The following is a 13,386-nucleotide window of genomic DNA, read 5'->3' as shown; positions in this document are numbered from 1 at the left end:
CAATTTTATTAAGAGAAATATTGCCAATCTTACAAAAAATCCAGTCTGATATTTACAAGTAATTCAAAGATATACATTTTCAAACCAATTTATTGATGATATGACTGCTGACAAAAGCAGTAGGATGACTTCTGAAGTGTTTCGAACAATATGTTTTGCTCACTCGGCCAAACTCTTCAGAATTCGCTTCACAGGCACTTCACAGTGCAGGTGGACAATGACCCAACGCAAATTGAGAAAGCGACCAGTCTTTTAAGGCAAATGAGTGGAATATGATGCAATGGCTATGTCTATCACCTGATCTGACTGCCTGGGTGTGTCACCATAGCAACAACACAATTTTTTTCTGTCAATAGTATTTGTTTCCGCCTGTGTACCATCCGAATTTGAATGTACGTATTCTAATGTTATTCTAAAATTATTATCAAAAAAGCGTAAAGTAGTCATTTAAAAGCAAGAGCATGAAATTGAATGACAGACTACAGTGTATGATGCAGAAAATCACATGCAGGCTTGTTATTTTTAGTCTCTGTTAGCATGGCAAAATTTAAGCCAAGTATTCCCAGTAAAGTGAAAATAAAATGCACTAAACCTAACCGACTGGATCTATTAAAAAAGCAAATGTGTAAACCTTGTCAACATCGCCTCTTAGAATAAAGAGTAATATGTAACGACCTGTATTAGTATGAATTCTTTGTTTTTTTTTCCACAAAGCACGAAAATATACATGTCAGCAAATGGACAAAGAAGTCCACTACACAGTACTTTTTTGGTCTTGTGTAAGAAAAAGACATTGACTGATTGTGACATCTTTGCCACAAAGGATGACTGCATAAAGATGTGGAAATGCTGTGTAGTCCGCGTGCAACAACCCTGGGTAACTTTTGCGCAGGATGTGAGGAAACGCTCACCGTAGTACAAGTAATACTCAATAGGAGGCGCTGTCGACGCACCAAGCTATCATTTGGACTTTTCAGAAGACTGAGTGCACAGTAATAGACAAATATAAAAACACACATGCTTAGCTTGGCTTGTTGGTGCAGCTTAGCTCTGGACACTTCAGTCTAGCACTACTAGCACATACTAGTCGCATATGTTCCATGGTAAGGCACAATCATTTTAAGTTTGCCTTTACACTTACAGCTTCAAAGCAGATAAAGCATATATTTTGTAGAATCTCTGGAGGACCTTTTTACTCTATCTTTCCAAGCTGGCATTTTTTGGCTTTGTTTCGTGGCATTGTTAAGTATAACAAAAGACAAAGTTGGTCATTCTTGACCCAGTAGACAGTATTTTCCAGTATCTTTGCAGTACCTTCCACGGTTTAAAAGTGGCATTTTCCCACTTATAGATGAGACACTTCTTGTGTGAAAGCTGAAACGGGGTGTGACGTTTAACACCTGACACTCACTTCTCCCACTCTAATGTTGAGACATGATTTTATTGAGTGCATCGCACCAGAATAAGTGCTGGCATGAGTTAAACAGGCCTGTGGAAGCGTAATGGTCTGACGGTGCTTTGCTCCTCCAAGACCTGGACGACAGGGGAATGAAGTTTAACACGCCCTGTTGTATTAAGAACAATATTTCATGCAGCACGTCACACAAGGCTTGGTGCTGACGTCACCAAATTATCTGATTGGGGGATTTTGTGTGAGTGTCTGAAAGCACACAGTTGGAGCAATGCCCCACATTGGCAGCATAAAAGACATGTGGATCAATTTTCGTTGAGCTTGGGTAAGGGAATTCAATCATGATGAAAAGAACATCATGCCTGCTGGCAAACATGTTTATGGCAGCATGACAGTCTGAGGTTGCTTTGTTACTTCAGGACGAGATAGGTTGTGAAGTTTAATACCTGACAGTTGTGTTGAAGACAGTTTTATATGTCACACCAGATGTTGCAGAATGCTGTCGCCTTGTTAAAGTTCACACAATTGCGGCCAACTTTGTTGGATTCTGGGTAAGAGATGCATGTCTCTACATTCTGGGGAAATTTTGCAGGATCCCTGCCTCATCGAGGCGCCTGCATTAGCGTCTTTGCACGGTGGGGTGATTGTTGTTGGTATTTTAGGTGTCATGGCACCAGGCATAGGCGGTATCCTATTATGTGCTCGCTGAAGGGAGACGGTCATAATGAAGTAGATGAGAACGCCGTCAGAAAGCAGTACGAGACAGGGAGGTAATTAAGGCTATCTCCCACATCACAAAACCACCCAAAGGAATCCCGCGCATCCAATTACAGTCATCCTCAGCATGGAGAGGAGGTGTTTGGAAATGGGAGAAGCAGCACGCGGGTGCCCTTCGTTGTGACATTGGAGCGAACTGTTTGCAGCTTCACACGTTTTTAATGGCTTTAAACGAACAAACATCAATGGCCGGAGAAGAGAGCGACGTTCCAGCGAATTTTAATTAGTCCGTTTGCTGCATTCTCTTGCGATGCCCGACGCAATGCTTTTGTGCGCACCAGCAGCCCTACAAATAGGCCTAAATTGCCCTGTAGGCCGTCAACACAAAAGAGAAGACACCATTAGCATCCTTGTTTGTGTCATGGAGGCGGCGGCCGTGACGCAAGGCACCGAGTCACTCGTCAGGGCCTGGCAGATGAGTGCACAAAAGTTTTGCCAAACTGTTTAATGAATACTAGAGTGTGTGTGTGTGTGTGTGTGTGTGTGAGAAACCACACTAATCCAATGCTGATTAGCTGAGAGCAACGGCATTTATTCACTCAACTACAGAATACCTAATGTCTAATAATTGTAAGTTTATTGGTGTATATGCTGTTTGAGTATAAAAATATAGTATTAATGTAAAATCTTTAGTATATTCAATGAGAAAAAATTAATTAAATGCTATTTCATTAAGGATTTGAGACATAATTAATTTAATTAAAATAGTGTGTGGAGAGTTATTTTTTCAGCGTATTCATTTAAAATAATAATTACATATTAAATAATGATATTTCAATTTATGAGGAAAAACCCCAAAACAACATTTTTATAATAAAAAAACAAACTGTCGGCGCGTGTATGAGTGTATGCACGGCAGAACTCTACTATTAAAATTACCCCAGCGCCAAAAAGACAAAAAGGTCAAATTTGATACCCTGGAAGTTGAAGTTGAAAAACACACCAAAACAGTGTCATATGAAAATTCCCTTTTTATAATCAAAAATACAATGTACAGCATATAACAACAATTCTATGCAACTTTTCACAGCCTTTACAGAAAATGAAGAAATATATGATTTTTTTTTTTCCAGAATGTATGTTACAAAGCAGGAAGGATAAAATAAAATAAAACAAAACATGAGGAGGGATGGAGGCTGCAGGGTTTTGGAGGTTTGCAGAGTTTGACCCTGATGACGTGGCAGGTAAGTAGCCCTGTGTAGTCCCGCTCGGACCTGCCAGAAAGGCTCAGAAAGCTTCGATGCCCAATCCTTATGGGCTGCACTCTCGTCCGAATCCAGTGACTCCTCTGCCCGACTCCCGGCGAGTCTGGGCCGTGTCAAGTAAACATTCCTTTAAGCGCAGAGATGCCGTCTTGACAGCCGTGGAGGGTTTGGGCGCTCCCTCCACGAGCGCGCCCTTACGTACTCTTGATGCCCTGGAATCCGCAGAAGTTCCAACGTTTCTCCAGACTGGCGCCGACGCCCGTCAGCTCCTGCCTGAAGGTGCAGGGCAGCCTGGAAAGGAGTGCCTCCACCTCAGTTGGGTTGATCTACAAGAACAGAGAGGGCAATCAAAATCAGAGGTGGGGACTCCTGTCAAAATATTTGCCACTTGCTTACATCTGGGATTCACGCTAAAAAGTGTTGGGTTGTTATGCTAACTCACTGCCGTAGCACATTGGGTACATCCAGACACTCGCAAACCTTCGCCACCGAGTGAGATATGATCTTAAAACAGATTGGGTAGCTCTGGGCTTTGGGTTGAAGAGTGGATTTGAGCGGACTGATGAGCTGAAGCTGGTGACCACCAATTATTTTTAATCACATCTGACGTGCTATCCAGGTAATCCAATGTGCTGGGTTATTGGCTCAGTCCCTTTTGGACCCAGTGCTTGGTTAGATATTGGGTGCTTGCTTGCTGTGTCGTGACACAACAGCGCCGCGTGTGATGTCACCAGATAAGCAGAGCAGACTTGGCTTCTTCAGCTTCCACTTGTTGTTGTTGTAGGTGGAGGCCAGCCAGGCATATTGACAAATGTGCATGCAGCTGCCTAATGAGTGTGTGCACTGGAGTGTGTGTGGGAAGAGCAGGCAAAACGTGGGCGCCCAAACGTATCATCGCAGCAACAAATAAACACAATTGAAGAAAAGACTTGTGTTCTTTCTTGGACATGTGTGTGACACGATGATTCACAGGAATGGAGAAACATGCTGCCACTATCATTTTCCAGGCTGATTGAAAAAAACTGCATGCACGTGACAAATGAATGAATGTGCAATAAAAAGTGAACATTTTCCTTTTTGTGGCGCTGCAACAGATTAGTAAGTGCCTTTCGGTTAACTTTAGTGGCTAATATTGATTTGATACGCGAGTAAACTAAGTTACGTACTGGGCGGATCCCAGAATGAATCAAACTTACGAATCAAAGTGCCTCAACATGTATGGTTGTCAGAGCATTGAGGGGGGTAAAGAATTTGGGCATAAAACAATGAAAGCAAGAACGGACAGTCTGTGTAGTAGAGTAATAAAGTGTCTTAAACACTACTCGCAGGCAGACGGAAATAAAAGAGGGGCACTCGGGGCAGACGTGACGTGACTGAAAGGAACTCAGAGCGTCCGTAGGATTGATGCCGCTGTTTGGCTAGCGGGCGTCTGATCCAGCGACAAACGTGCTTTTAATATGTTCCGGCATCGGGGGAAATGGGCCGACTGGCCAGATCGTGCAAGGCGCACTCACCGATGACATTTTAGTCTGGGAGACTGAGACAAACTGTCTGAAGAAGTTTCTTTTCATGTGGCACTTTCTCAACCTCTATTCACAGACAGTGACTGGGGCTGAACCATCCATTAACTGCATTACACAAACAATCTGTGTGCAATTATCAGGCATTTCCTAATGACCACTTCTCTTAAGAGGGAAACAGCATTGGGTATATGCTTTCTTAACACGATCAATAAGCTTTTTGGCTTTGTGAGTTGGTCAATTTGACTTCATTTTCACCTAGAGACAACATAATCAATTTATTAGCATAGCAATTGTTAGCATGCATCTGGATATGATGTGGTGGTGCCAACCTTGGTGTCGAGTCGCTGCAGGTAGGAGCAGATGTACTCAATGCTGGCTCCAAAGGGATGCACGTGCAGGAATGTGGAAATGATCCCTGAGGTAGGACACAAACAGGTTGCATCTTAATATGAACAATAAAAACATGACTTACACTGTAGGAGAATGGTGGCATCACCTCCTCCACTTTTTTACACTGTGGCTGAAAACTGGATTAGTGCGAGTGTTTAACGGCGGCTTTGCCGCCAAGGCCTCGTCAAAGACAACCTCTCCCCCAAGTGAAAGTAAACCATCTGCTTTCTGCTCACACATGGCCCCTGGGGAGCCATCATACGCCCACTCCGCTCATACCGACCACCTGCGGAGTTAATCGGGTTAAGAGATCTACCCCGATGGCGTCTATCAAGGCCACCGCCGCCACTTGAGGCTCTTTGGCTAGGAAAACACATTACGTCCCTTGTAGCAAATAGCTGAATACGAACAATGCGCTGTGGCCACCAAACAAGTGTGGATGCTGACATTCAACATTCTCTGTGCTTTCAGTGACGCATTGAAAACAAAATGAGGGAATATGTGAATTGTAGCTGCAAATCTGCTTTGCTATTTTGCTCCAAGATCCAAAAAGGGCACTTCTACTTCCCCCAAAAGATTTTTGAGATGTAAAACCTTGTTTTATGACACTTGGGGTAATATTGAAAGAAAGTCTATGCCTATAACTAAGTCCATTGAATGAATGAATAAAATAATAAATAGAAAATCTCTTTGGGAAAACCTGTTAACGTACTTGATTCATTCTTTGTGGTACATGCTAATAAATGTTTTCTTGTTTCGTTTTAGTCACAAGTTTCCCTGTGTGCAATCACTGCTTCCCTTCTGTGGTGACATTAGAAAAAAACTTTTATGTAACCCTACCTACACCCTTAAAATGGATGGGTTCAAAATTGGATTGATTCAGAAAGTTGGGTCAATGTGACTATAGCTAATTCCATTGAATGAATGAACGAATAATGCGACCCAACTTTCTGGGTTGTTTGGCAAAATACAAAACAAAACAAAAAACCAACAAAAAACAAAACAAACCAGTTGTTGGATTGTTTCGTACGAAAAGTGGGGCAAAGGTTTTTGGGCAAAACAACCCAGGAAGGTGGGTCAATTTTCGGTCCAATTTTTAACTCAAATTAGGTTGTTTGTAACCCAGCATTTTTAAGGGTGTAGTAGTGTAACTGCAAAAGAAACGTCCCTCTGGATCTTACCGACAAGCACGGCTTCTCTCTCTGAATGAACCGGACTAGGGGACCTCCTCTCTGTAGGACCTTCCCTCTCTTGACTGCAGGATAACGGTGCACTTTCCTGTATGCACACACATATAGTATATAAAAAAACCAACAACACACTTTAAATTGGAAATTTACTTTATAACTGTGTGAAATTAAATAGCCATGTAGTGTTTTTATGAGCTGGTTATTTTGGAGAAAAAATTTACATAATACCCCCTCCACATTGCAACATGAACAGATACGCACACTAATTAATAAGAGGAATACAGGTGGTGCCTCCATGAGCGAAAATACAAATGATGCCTTTAGTGGGTTTGCTTTTTTTTTTTTTCAGACTCTATGCTGTTTACAAGCCCACCTGCGTAGGCGCAATGCCCTGGCTCCGCCCTTGGTTGTCATGACAACCATGTTGGTGACCCCCTGCTTTAGAGTATTTCACCTGAACATGTCACAGGCATTGTTTAGATTCCTGGGAAAGGCTTGGAATTTTGAAATAAATACACATTATGTCTTATTTCCAATCACAGTAGCTGAGAAGGTAAATAGGCAACCTTCAGCCGTGGAGTAAAACGAAATAGAAACAGATGACAAAGAGACAATCAGCATGCGAATACGTGGAGGAAAGAATTGGGGGAATGAGGCGAGGAGAGCACTTTGCCTGGAGCGACACAGGCGCACACACACATGCACGCACACACACAAAAACAGAAAGTATACTTGGAAGAATAATGATCAAATTGTTTGTTTTGGAGCTGTGACAGGTAGCGAAAAAAAAAGAAAAAAGACAAGGAATTAATAATGTTTGTGTTTGGCGTCCTACATAATATTGTGCGCTTCCCAACGCTGCCGAGTGATTCTGTCTTGAAGCCCTCCTTTGCCCCCCAAGATCCCCAACACACATTATGCACGTGTGGGACTTTATTGGGTGACTAATGCGAGCGGATATGAATGATTTGTCATGTCACAAAGGGAAAGCCAAGAGAAGATGGCTGCCACTTACACTGGTTTGATTCGCAGCCTCGTCGCCGCCTCTGTCGTCTTGTTTGGATCGTTCCAGCTTCAACACAATAACAAACAGACATGAGGCGCTGGATGTGCACTCCTGTAAGAGTATTTCTAAGGTTGTAAAATGATGTGGAGGAATACATTCTCGTTTTACGGAGGGTGAGCGGTTCTTTCGTTGACGCTGCTTTTCCGCAGATGCTGTAATTATAGATAAGGTAGGTCCTTGGTGGTTTTGTTGCTTTTACTTAAGTTTAATATGTTTGGTTGGACAAATAATGGCTCGTTATTTTGTTGATTATCCTGGTGAATGCTGGCATGGGCTGCTGCATTCACATCATTGTATGAGTCACAATCCCTCGCAAATCTAAATTGATGTCACAGACACCGGACAAAATTTTGCCACCGGAATTCATTTATTTAATAGAGGAATTGAAAAATGATAATAATTAACAGTCTCTACAATTTCCTAATTTAGTTCTTCTCATTCATTACACCAAGCAAATACAATTCTTTTTGAGAAATCCTGCTACCCAACTAGCTAGGTAGAACAAGAATAATAATAATAAAAAGTACTTAATTGCATTGTTGTCTCGGACTAGGGCACATTCGGAAATACGCTCCGAGGGGGCACTCTAACTGTTACTCGAATTTGCCATTTGGGAGTTTAAAGAATGCACCAAAAAGAGTAGTGCCAGCACCAGGCGCTCCAACTGGGTACATGGTTTCGCCAGTACATCAAGTAGTACAGATGGGTGCAGTTCAAGCACGAGTTGCTAAGTGGTTTTGAACATAAGCTGCGTTCTGAAATTAATGGGAGCGGAGCGCACTTACCACTCCAAACACACACACAAACTGCACGGGTTCAGAGTGGATTTTCGGATGTGCCCGAGGTGGCGACATATTCTGTGACTTACTAAGAAACTAACGATTGACCAATGTCAAAGAAATGTGCAATATCTGTGCAGATGGTTGGTATCTAATATTTACTGAAGCATATTAATATTTATAAATTCAAACATATTTGGTCAGATGACGAAGCTGAGAGTCAGCACTGTGCTGAGGAAAAAAAATGAATGCATGCCAACTCCACGGTCAGTGACGGGAATAGCCATAACGTCAGGGTCGGTCAGTCAATGGTTGGAAAAGATCTCGTCAACATGACAAATCACCCAACAAGAGTGGCTAATCTTAAGGGAAATGCACACCCAGGAATGGATTTTTCTGTCTCACATTAATGAGGGTGCCTCTCACGATTCATGTTTGCCCCAACGCTGGAATTTAATTAGCATATTTCTCAGCGGGTACGGGGGACTGCATTTATTATAACTTTCACTGGCGTTAATGCAGTATTGACAAGCTTGTCCCTGGGCTTGATCAGAAGGAGGAGACCTACTCAAACATGGACTGTAATAACAACAACGCTTCGGCTCGCTTTTAACGCTGGCCATTGCTCTCACAAGAATAAGCAAGGGCAAGACCTGAAACCCGAGTCGATGGACAAAATATTGAGTGTCATCCTCTCTCAACGATGCAGGCCGTCGCCGATCAATATCAAGCCCTTTGGATGGGAGACGTGTCTCAAGGGCAGACACTGGAGTAACAAGGTGATCCCGGGATGAATGGATGAATAATGATGACAATGAAGAAGGAAACTGAACATTAGGAGTCTTTTGACATAGTTAATGATCTGCTACAATTTAAGGCTGATTTACATATCTGGAGCGGCGATGGACTGCTTCGTTCGCATCTGTCTTGGTCGGTAACATTAACGATTAACGGAGTGGAGTATGTAAAGGACAGATCTTCATTTGGAATGATTTCAATCAGAATGCCAAAAATGTTTCCACGTAAACCCTGCTAAAGTACTTGCTAATAACATTTGAGTTTTTTCTTCATGTCTATGTCAGTTATTCACATCATTATGTTATCTACAAAGTTGAATTGAGACAACTTCATTCTTGCTTGTTATTTTTACTTACCGTATTTTCCGCCCTAAAAGGCGCACCTAAAAACCTAAAATTTTCTCAAAAGCCGACAGTGCGCCTTATAGGCCAGTGCGCCTTATATATGGATCAATTGATGAATTTGTTGATCCATACTGGTTGTACACAGTGCTCTGCCAAAATGTTTCAGTACGTTTTAGTACGACTAGTAAATTACAAGGTCGCATCGCTTCCCAACATTACGGTAACTGTAGTCAGGGGGCGTCACCGAATAGCTGTTGTACCCGCGAGGCTATTTCATGTCAAAATAGGCTGCTCTGTTAATGTTTCGAGTAAATCTACGGATCGATATGGAAGGGAAACATAGGTAAGTAGTACCAATGCGTTAGATCGAACTTTAGTCAGTTCCGATCATTTTATAGGAGATCGTTTGAGAAACGCGATTGTTTACACTTTGCTGAGGCTCATGGGAGATTGCGAGCTGAGGCTCGTGGGACTATGCGGATGGCTAATGCTATGACGATAGCTGCTATACGTACCAGGCTATTTCATGTGAAAATAGGCTGCTCTGTTAATGTTTCGAGTTAATCTACGGATCGATATGGAAGGGAAACATAGGTAAGTAGTACCAATGCGTTAGATCGAACTTTAGTCAGTTCCGATCATTTTATAGGAGATCGTTTGAGAAACGCGATTGTTTACACTTTGCTGAGGCTCATGGGAGATTGCGAGCTGACGCTCGTGGGACTATGCGGATGGCTAATGCTATGACGATAGCTGCTATACGTACCAGGCTATTTCATGTGAAAATAGGCTGCTCTGTTAATGTTTCGAGTTAATCTACGGATCGATATGGAAGGGAAACATAGGTAAGTAGTACCAATGCGTTAGATCGAACTTTAGTCAGTTCCGATCATTTTATAGGAGATCGTTTGAGAAACGCGATTGTTTACACTTTGCTGAGGCTCATGGGAGATTGCGAGCTGACGCTCGTGGGACTATGCGGATGGCTAATGCTATGACGATAGCTGCTATATGTACCAGGCTATTTCATGTCAAAATAGGCTGCTCTGTTAATGTTTCGAGTAAATCTACGGATCGATATGGAAGGGAAACATAGGTAAGTAGTACCAATGCGTTAGATTGAACTTTAGTCAGTTCTGATCATTTTATAGGAGATAGTTTGAGAAACGCGATTGTTTACAGAGGGCTCGTTGGTTATTGGCTAGTGGATGCATACCGCAACCCTAGTCAACCTCACTTTGTTGCAGTATAGCTTCTATTTTATGCGCCTTATAATCCGGTGCGCCTTATATATGGACAAAGTTTTAAAATGGGCCGTTCATTGAAGGTGCGCCTTATAACCCGGTGCGCCTTTTAGGGCGGAAAATACGGTAATTTCCCAATCTTAAAAAACGACTTGGGCAATTACACTCTTAGCTGGCAATAAAATGAAATTGTAATATCATTCATTTGAAATTTGTAGAAAAACAAACATAATTATCCTTGACATATATATGGAATTAGTATTTTTATGGGGGGCCTCATAAATTCTAGCATGAAATAGAACATCCTCTGAAACAATAGAAACTCTAACCTTCAAAAGAATCCAACAGACCGCCCGCCTGACCGACAGACAGACAGGCCAACCAACCAAAAAAACAAACAAAGACAAATAACCCACTCACTTAAATAAGGCCACAAGTGATTTCGCGAGGTTATGTAAGCTACATGTGAGAAGATGCGGCGTGGGCAAATGAACCGGCTCATTTGGTAGCAAAGTGCAGGAAAATAAACGTCCATTTGCAAACGTCTTTAAAAAAAGAAAAAAAGCACAAAGTGGAGCTCGTTGGGAGTGGAACAAGAACATTAGAAGACTCAAGCGGCAAATCGGCACCCTCGCTGTGCTCGCTTCAGTCGTGCGGCACTGGAAATGAAGCCAAAAGAAAAAGACATCTTTGGGTATGTCTGATGGCGCCTGTATGAGGTTAGTCAAATGAGCCAGCTAGCTTCTTGCGATGCCAAAAGAGCTCACACTCCCCCTTTGATTACACATTTGAGATTTTTGAGGAAAATATGCCTTAAACGGAACTTATAACATCAGTAAACAAATAGTATACAGAGGTGAGGGGAGCCCTGGGGCGTGCGTATGGTGGCCGTCACAATCATCAAAATCATGAAAATTTATCTTTTAACTTTTACTTGTATTTGTTAATCATGTCAAAAGGTTACTTTTTGCCTGTACAATTCCTAAAGTATTTATGATGACTAATTGTGATTAGAACTGCCGTCAAAGGGAAATTGTGTATTATTTTGAAAGTGGCCTGTGTGTGTGTCTTTGCGTGTCTGTGTGTGTGTGTGTGTGTTACCTGTGTCTTCTGCAAGGTTTGCAGTCCTTCCTTCAGGGTGTGGACTTGATGCTTGAGCTGCTGTTTGTCCTCCAGACTCTTCTCCAGCTCACACTCCCGCTGCTTCAGCTCCTCACGCATTTTCAGGAGTTGCTGTGACAAGAACAAGAATACAAGAATAACACTTATTGTGGGATGACTATTGCTTGAACAATATTTAAGTTTTGAAACTAAAGTGAGGCAAAATGTGACGACGGAAAAGAAACAGGGGTCTGACTTAATTGAGCAACATGGCAAACTGCAAACATAAAGAAAGGAGATCATTTCTCTTCCACTGTTGAGAAATATTCTGATCATAGGAAAAAGGTAGGGCCTCCCGTGGTGAGGAGATGTTTTTCAAGACATGAGAATTGTGGCGGGGGTCTTGGCAAGTGCTTTTGCACTCTCGCTATTTCAGCAGAAGGAAAGTGAGTGAGATGCTGATGGGTGACGCGTGGACGCCCCGGGAGACCAATTCACAATCTTCCAATTCATTCAATCCATTCACCTGCTCAATATAAAAGGTAATTACTCTGCATGCGGACATGAACAGCAGGACATGATTGGAGAGAAAGAGCGAGCGAGAGAGAGAGAGAGAGAGAGAGAGAGACAGCGAGAGACAGACAGTGAGAGAGGAGACATGATGGGAGACGAAAGATGACAGACTCAAAATTAAGGATAGGGCTTTAGAATATTAGTGGCAGACAAACAATTCAAAATATCGAATTGTATCTCAATACACAGGGTGTGATCAAATTAAAGGATGGCACATTTCAAACGAAATGATTGGATTCATTTGAAATCAAAACAGATTTTTGACTGAAATAGGTTTTTGTTTTGGCACCAGCAGATAGTGAACAATTCTTCAAAAAAAGAGACTTCACACTGTTTATGACACTCCCACTCCGAGTTAACCTCCAAATTGAACATAAACCGAAAATAATTACACATTGTGCATTCAAACAACCACACAACTTTGCCTTTCTCTAGCTTAATGCTGAAAAAGATTATTGGGAGACTTACACTTCATCCATAGGTGTAGGTGTTGGTCGTTTTCTATACATTCATATTTGTCTGGCTGGCATATACGTATGTGTTTGTTACCTTCTGCATGCCTTGCAGCGCCTGCTGCAGAAAGCTGAGCTGCTGAGTGTGCGTGCTGTCCTCCTCGCTCCTGATTGGCTGGTTCTTGCCCTGCTCCTGCTTGAGCAGCTCCACCTCATTCCGGTAGGCATCCAGCTGACAGCGCAGCGAGTCGTTTTCCTCCTTCAAGGCCTCAGCTTGCGACACGCCTGCACACACGTCAACAGGACGGCGGTACAATGACGAGTGGTCAAACAGTCAAATTCAAACGATTTTTGCGAGCAAACAACAACATTGTCAAAATTGTCAAGGGCCTGCTATCATTTTGGATGTCCTAAGACATGACTGCCTGAAGTATTGTTAGCTGGTAAAAATAATGATAATAATTATAATAATAATAACACTGAAGTGGAAATAGGGGAGGTCCTGGGGGGTAATCAAAAGGCTTAAAATTAAA

The 13,386-nt window shown here is 42.3% G+C and overlaps 1 protein-coding gene across 8 annotated transcripts in view; it reads right to left on the bottom strand.

Annotated features, from left to right (window-relative positions):
* Nucleotides 1-3,141: 3,141 nt before the first annotated feature.
* Nucleotides 3,142-13,386, bottom strand: part of enox2 (ecto-NOX disulfide-thiol exchanger 2) — a 146,305-nt gene continuing 136,060 nt past the window's right edge. For 6 of the 8 annotated variants that reach the window (XM_037263002.1, XM_037263003.1, XM_037263005.1 and 3 more), the window contains 6 exons: nt 12,951-13,138; nt 11,829-11,960; nt 7,512-7,613; nt 6,488-6,584; nt 5,246-5,331; nt 3,142-3,719 (listed from right to left, as the gene is read on the bottom strand). In XM_037263002.1, the coding sequence (XP_037118897.1) occupies nt 3,588-3,719; nt 5,246-5,331; nt 6,488-6,584; nt 7,512-7,613; nt 11,829-11,960; nt 12,951-13,138 (737 nt within the window). In that variant the 3' untranslated portion in view covers nt 3,142-3,587. The remainder of the gene's footprint in view (nt 3,720-5,245; nt 5,332-6,487; nt 6,585-7,511; nt 7,614-11,828; nt 11,961-12,950; nt 13,139-13,386) is intronic. The other 2 variants (XM_037263004.1, XM_037263008.1) reach the window with 2 other exon arrangements.

This window comes from Syngnathus acus, chromosome 10 (genome assembly GCF_901709675.1).
Source record: "Syngnathus acus chromosome 10, fSynAcu1.2, whole genome shotgun sequence".
Classification (NCBI taxonomy): domain Eukaryota; kingdom Metazoa; phylum Chordata; class Actinopteri; order Syngnathiformes; family Syngnathidae; genus Syngnathus; species Syngnathus acus.
This window is presented reverse-complemented; position numbering and strand designations above follow the sequence as displayed.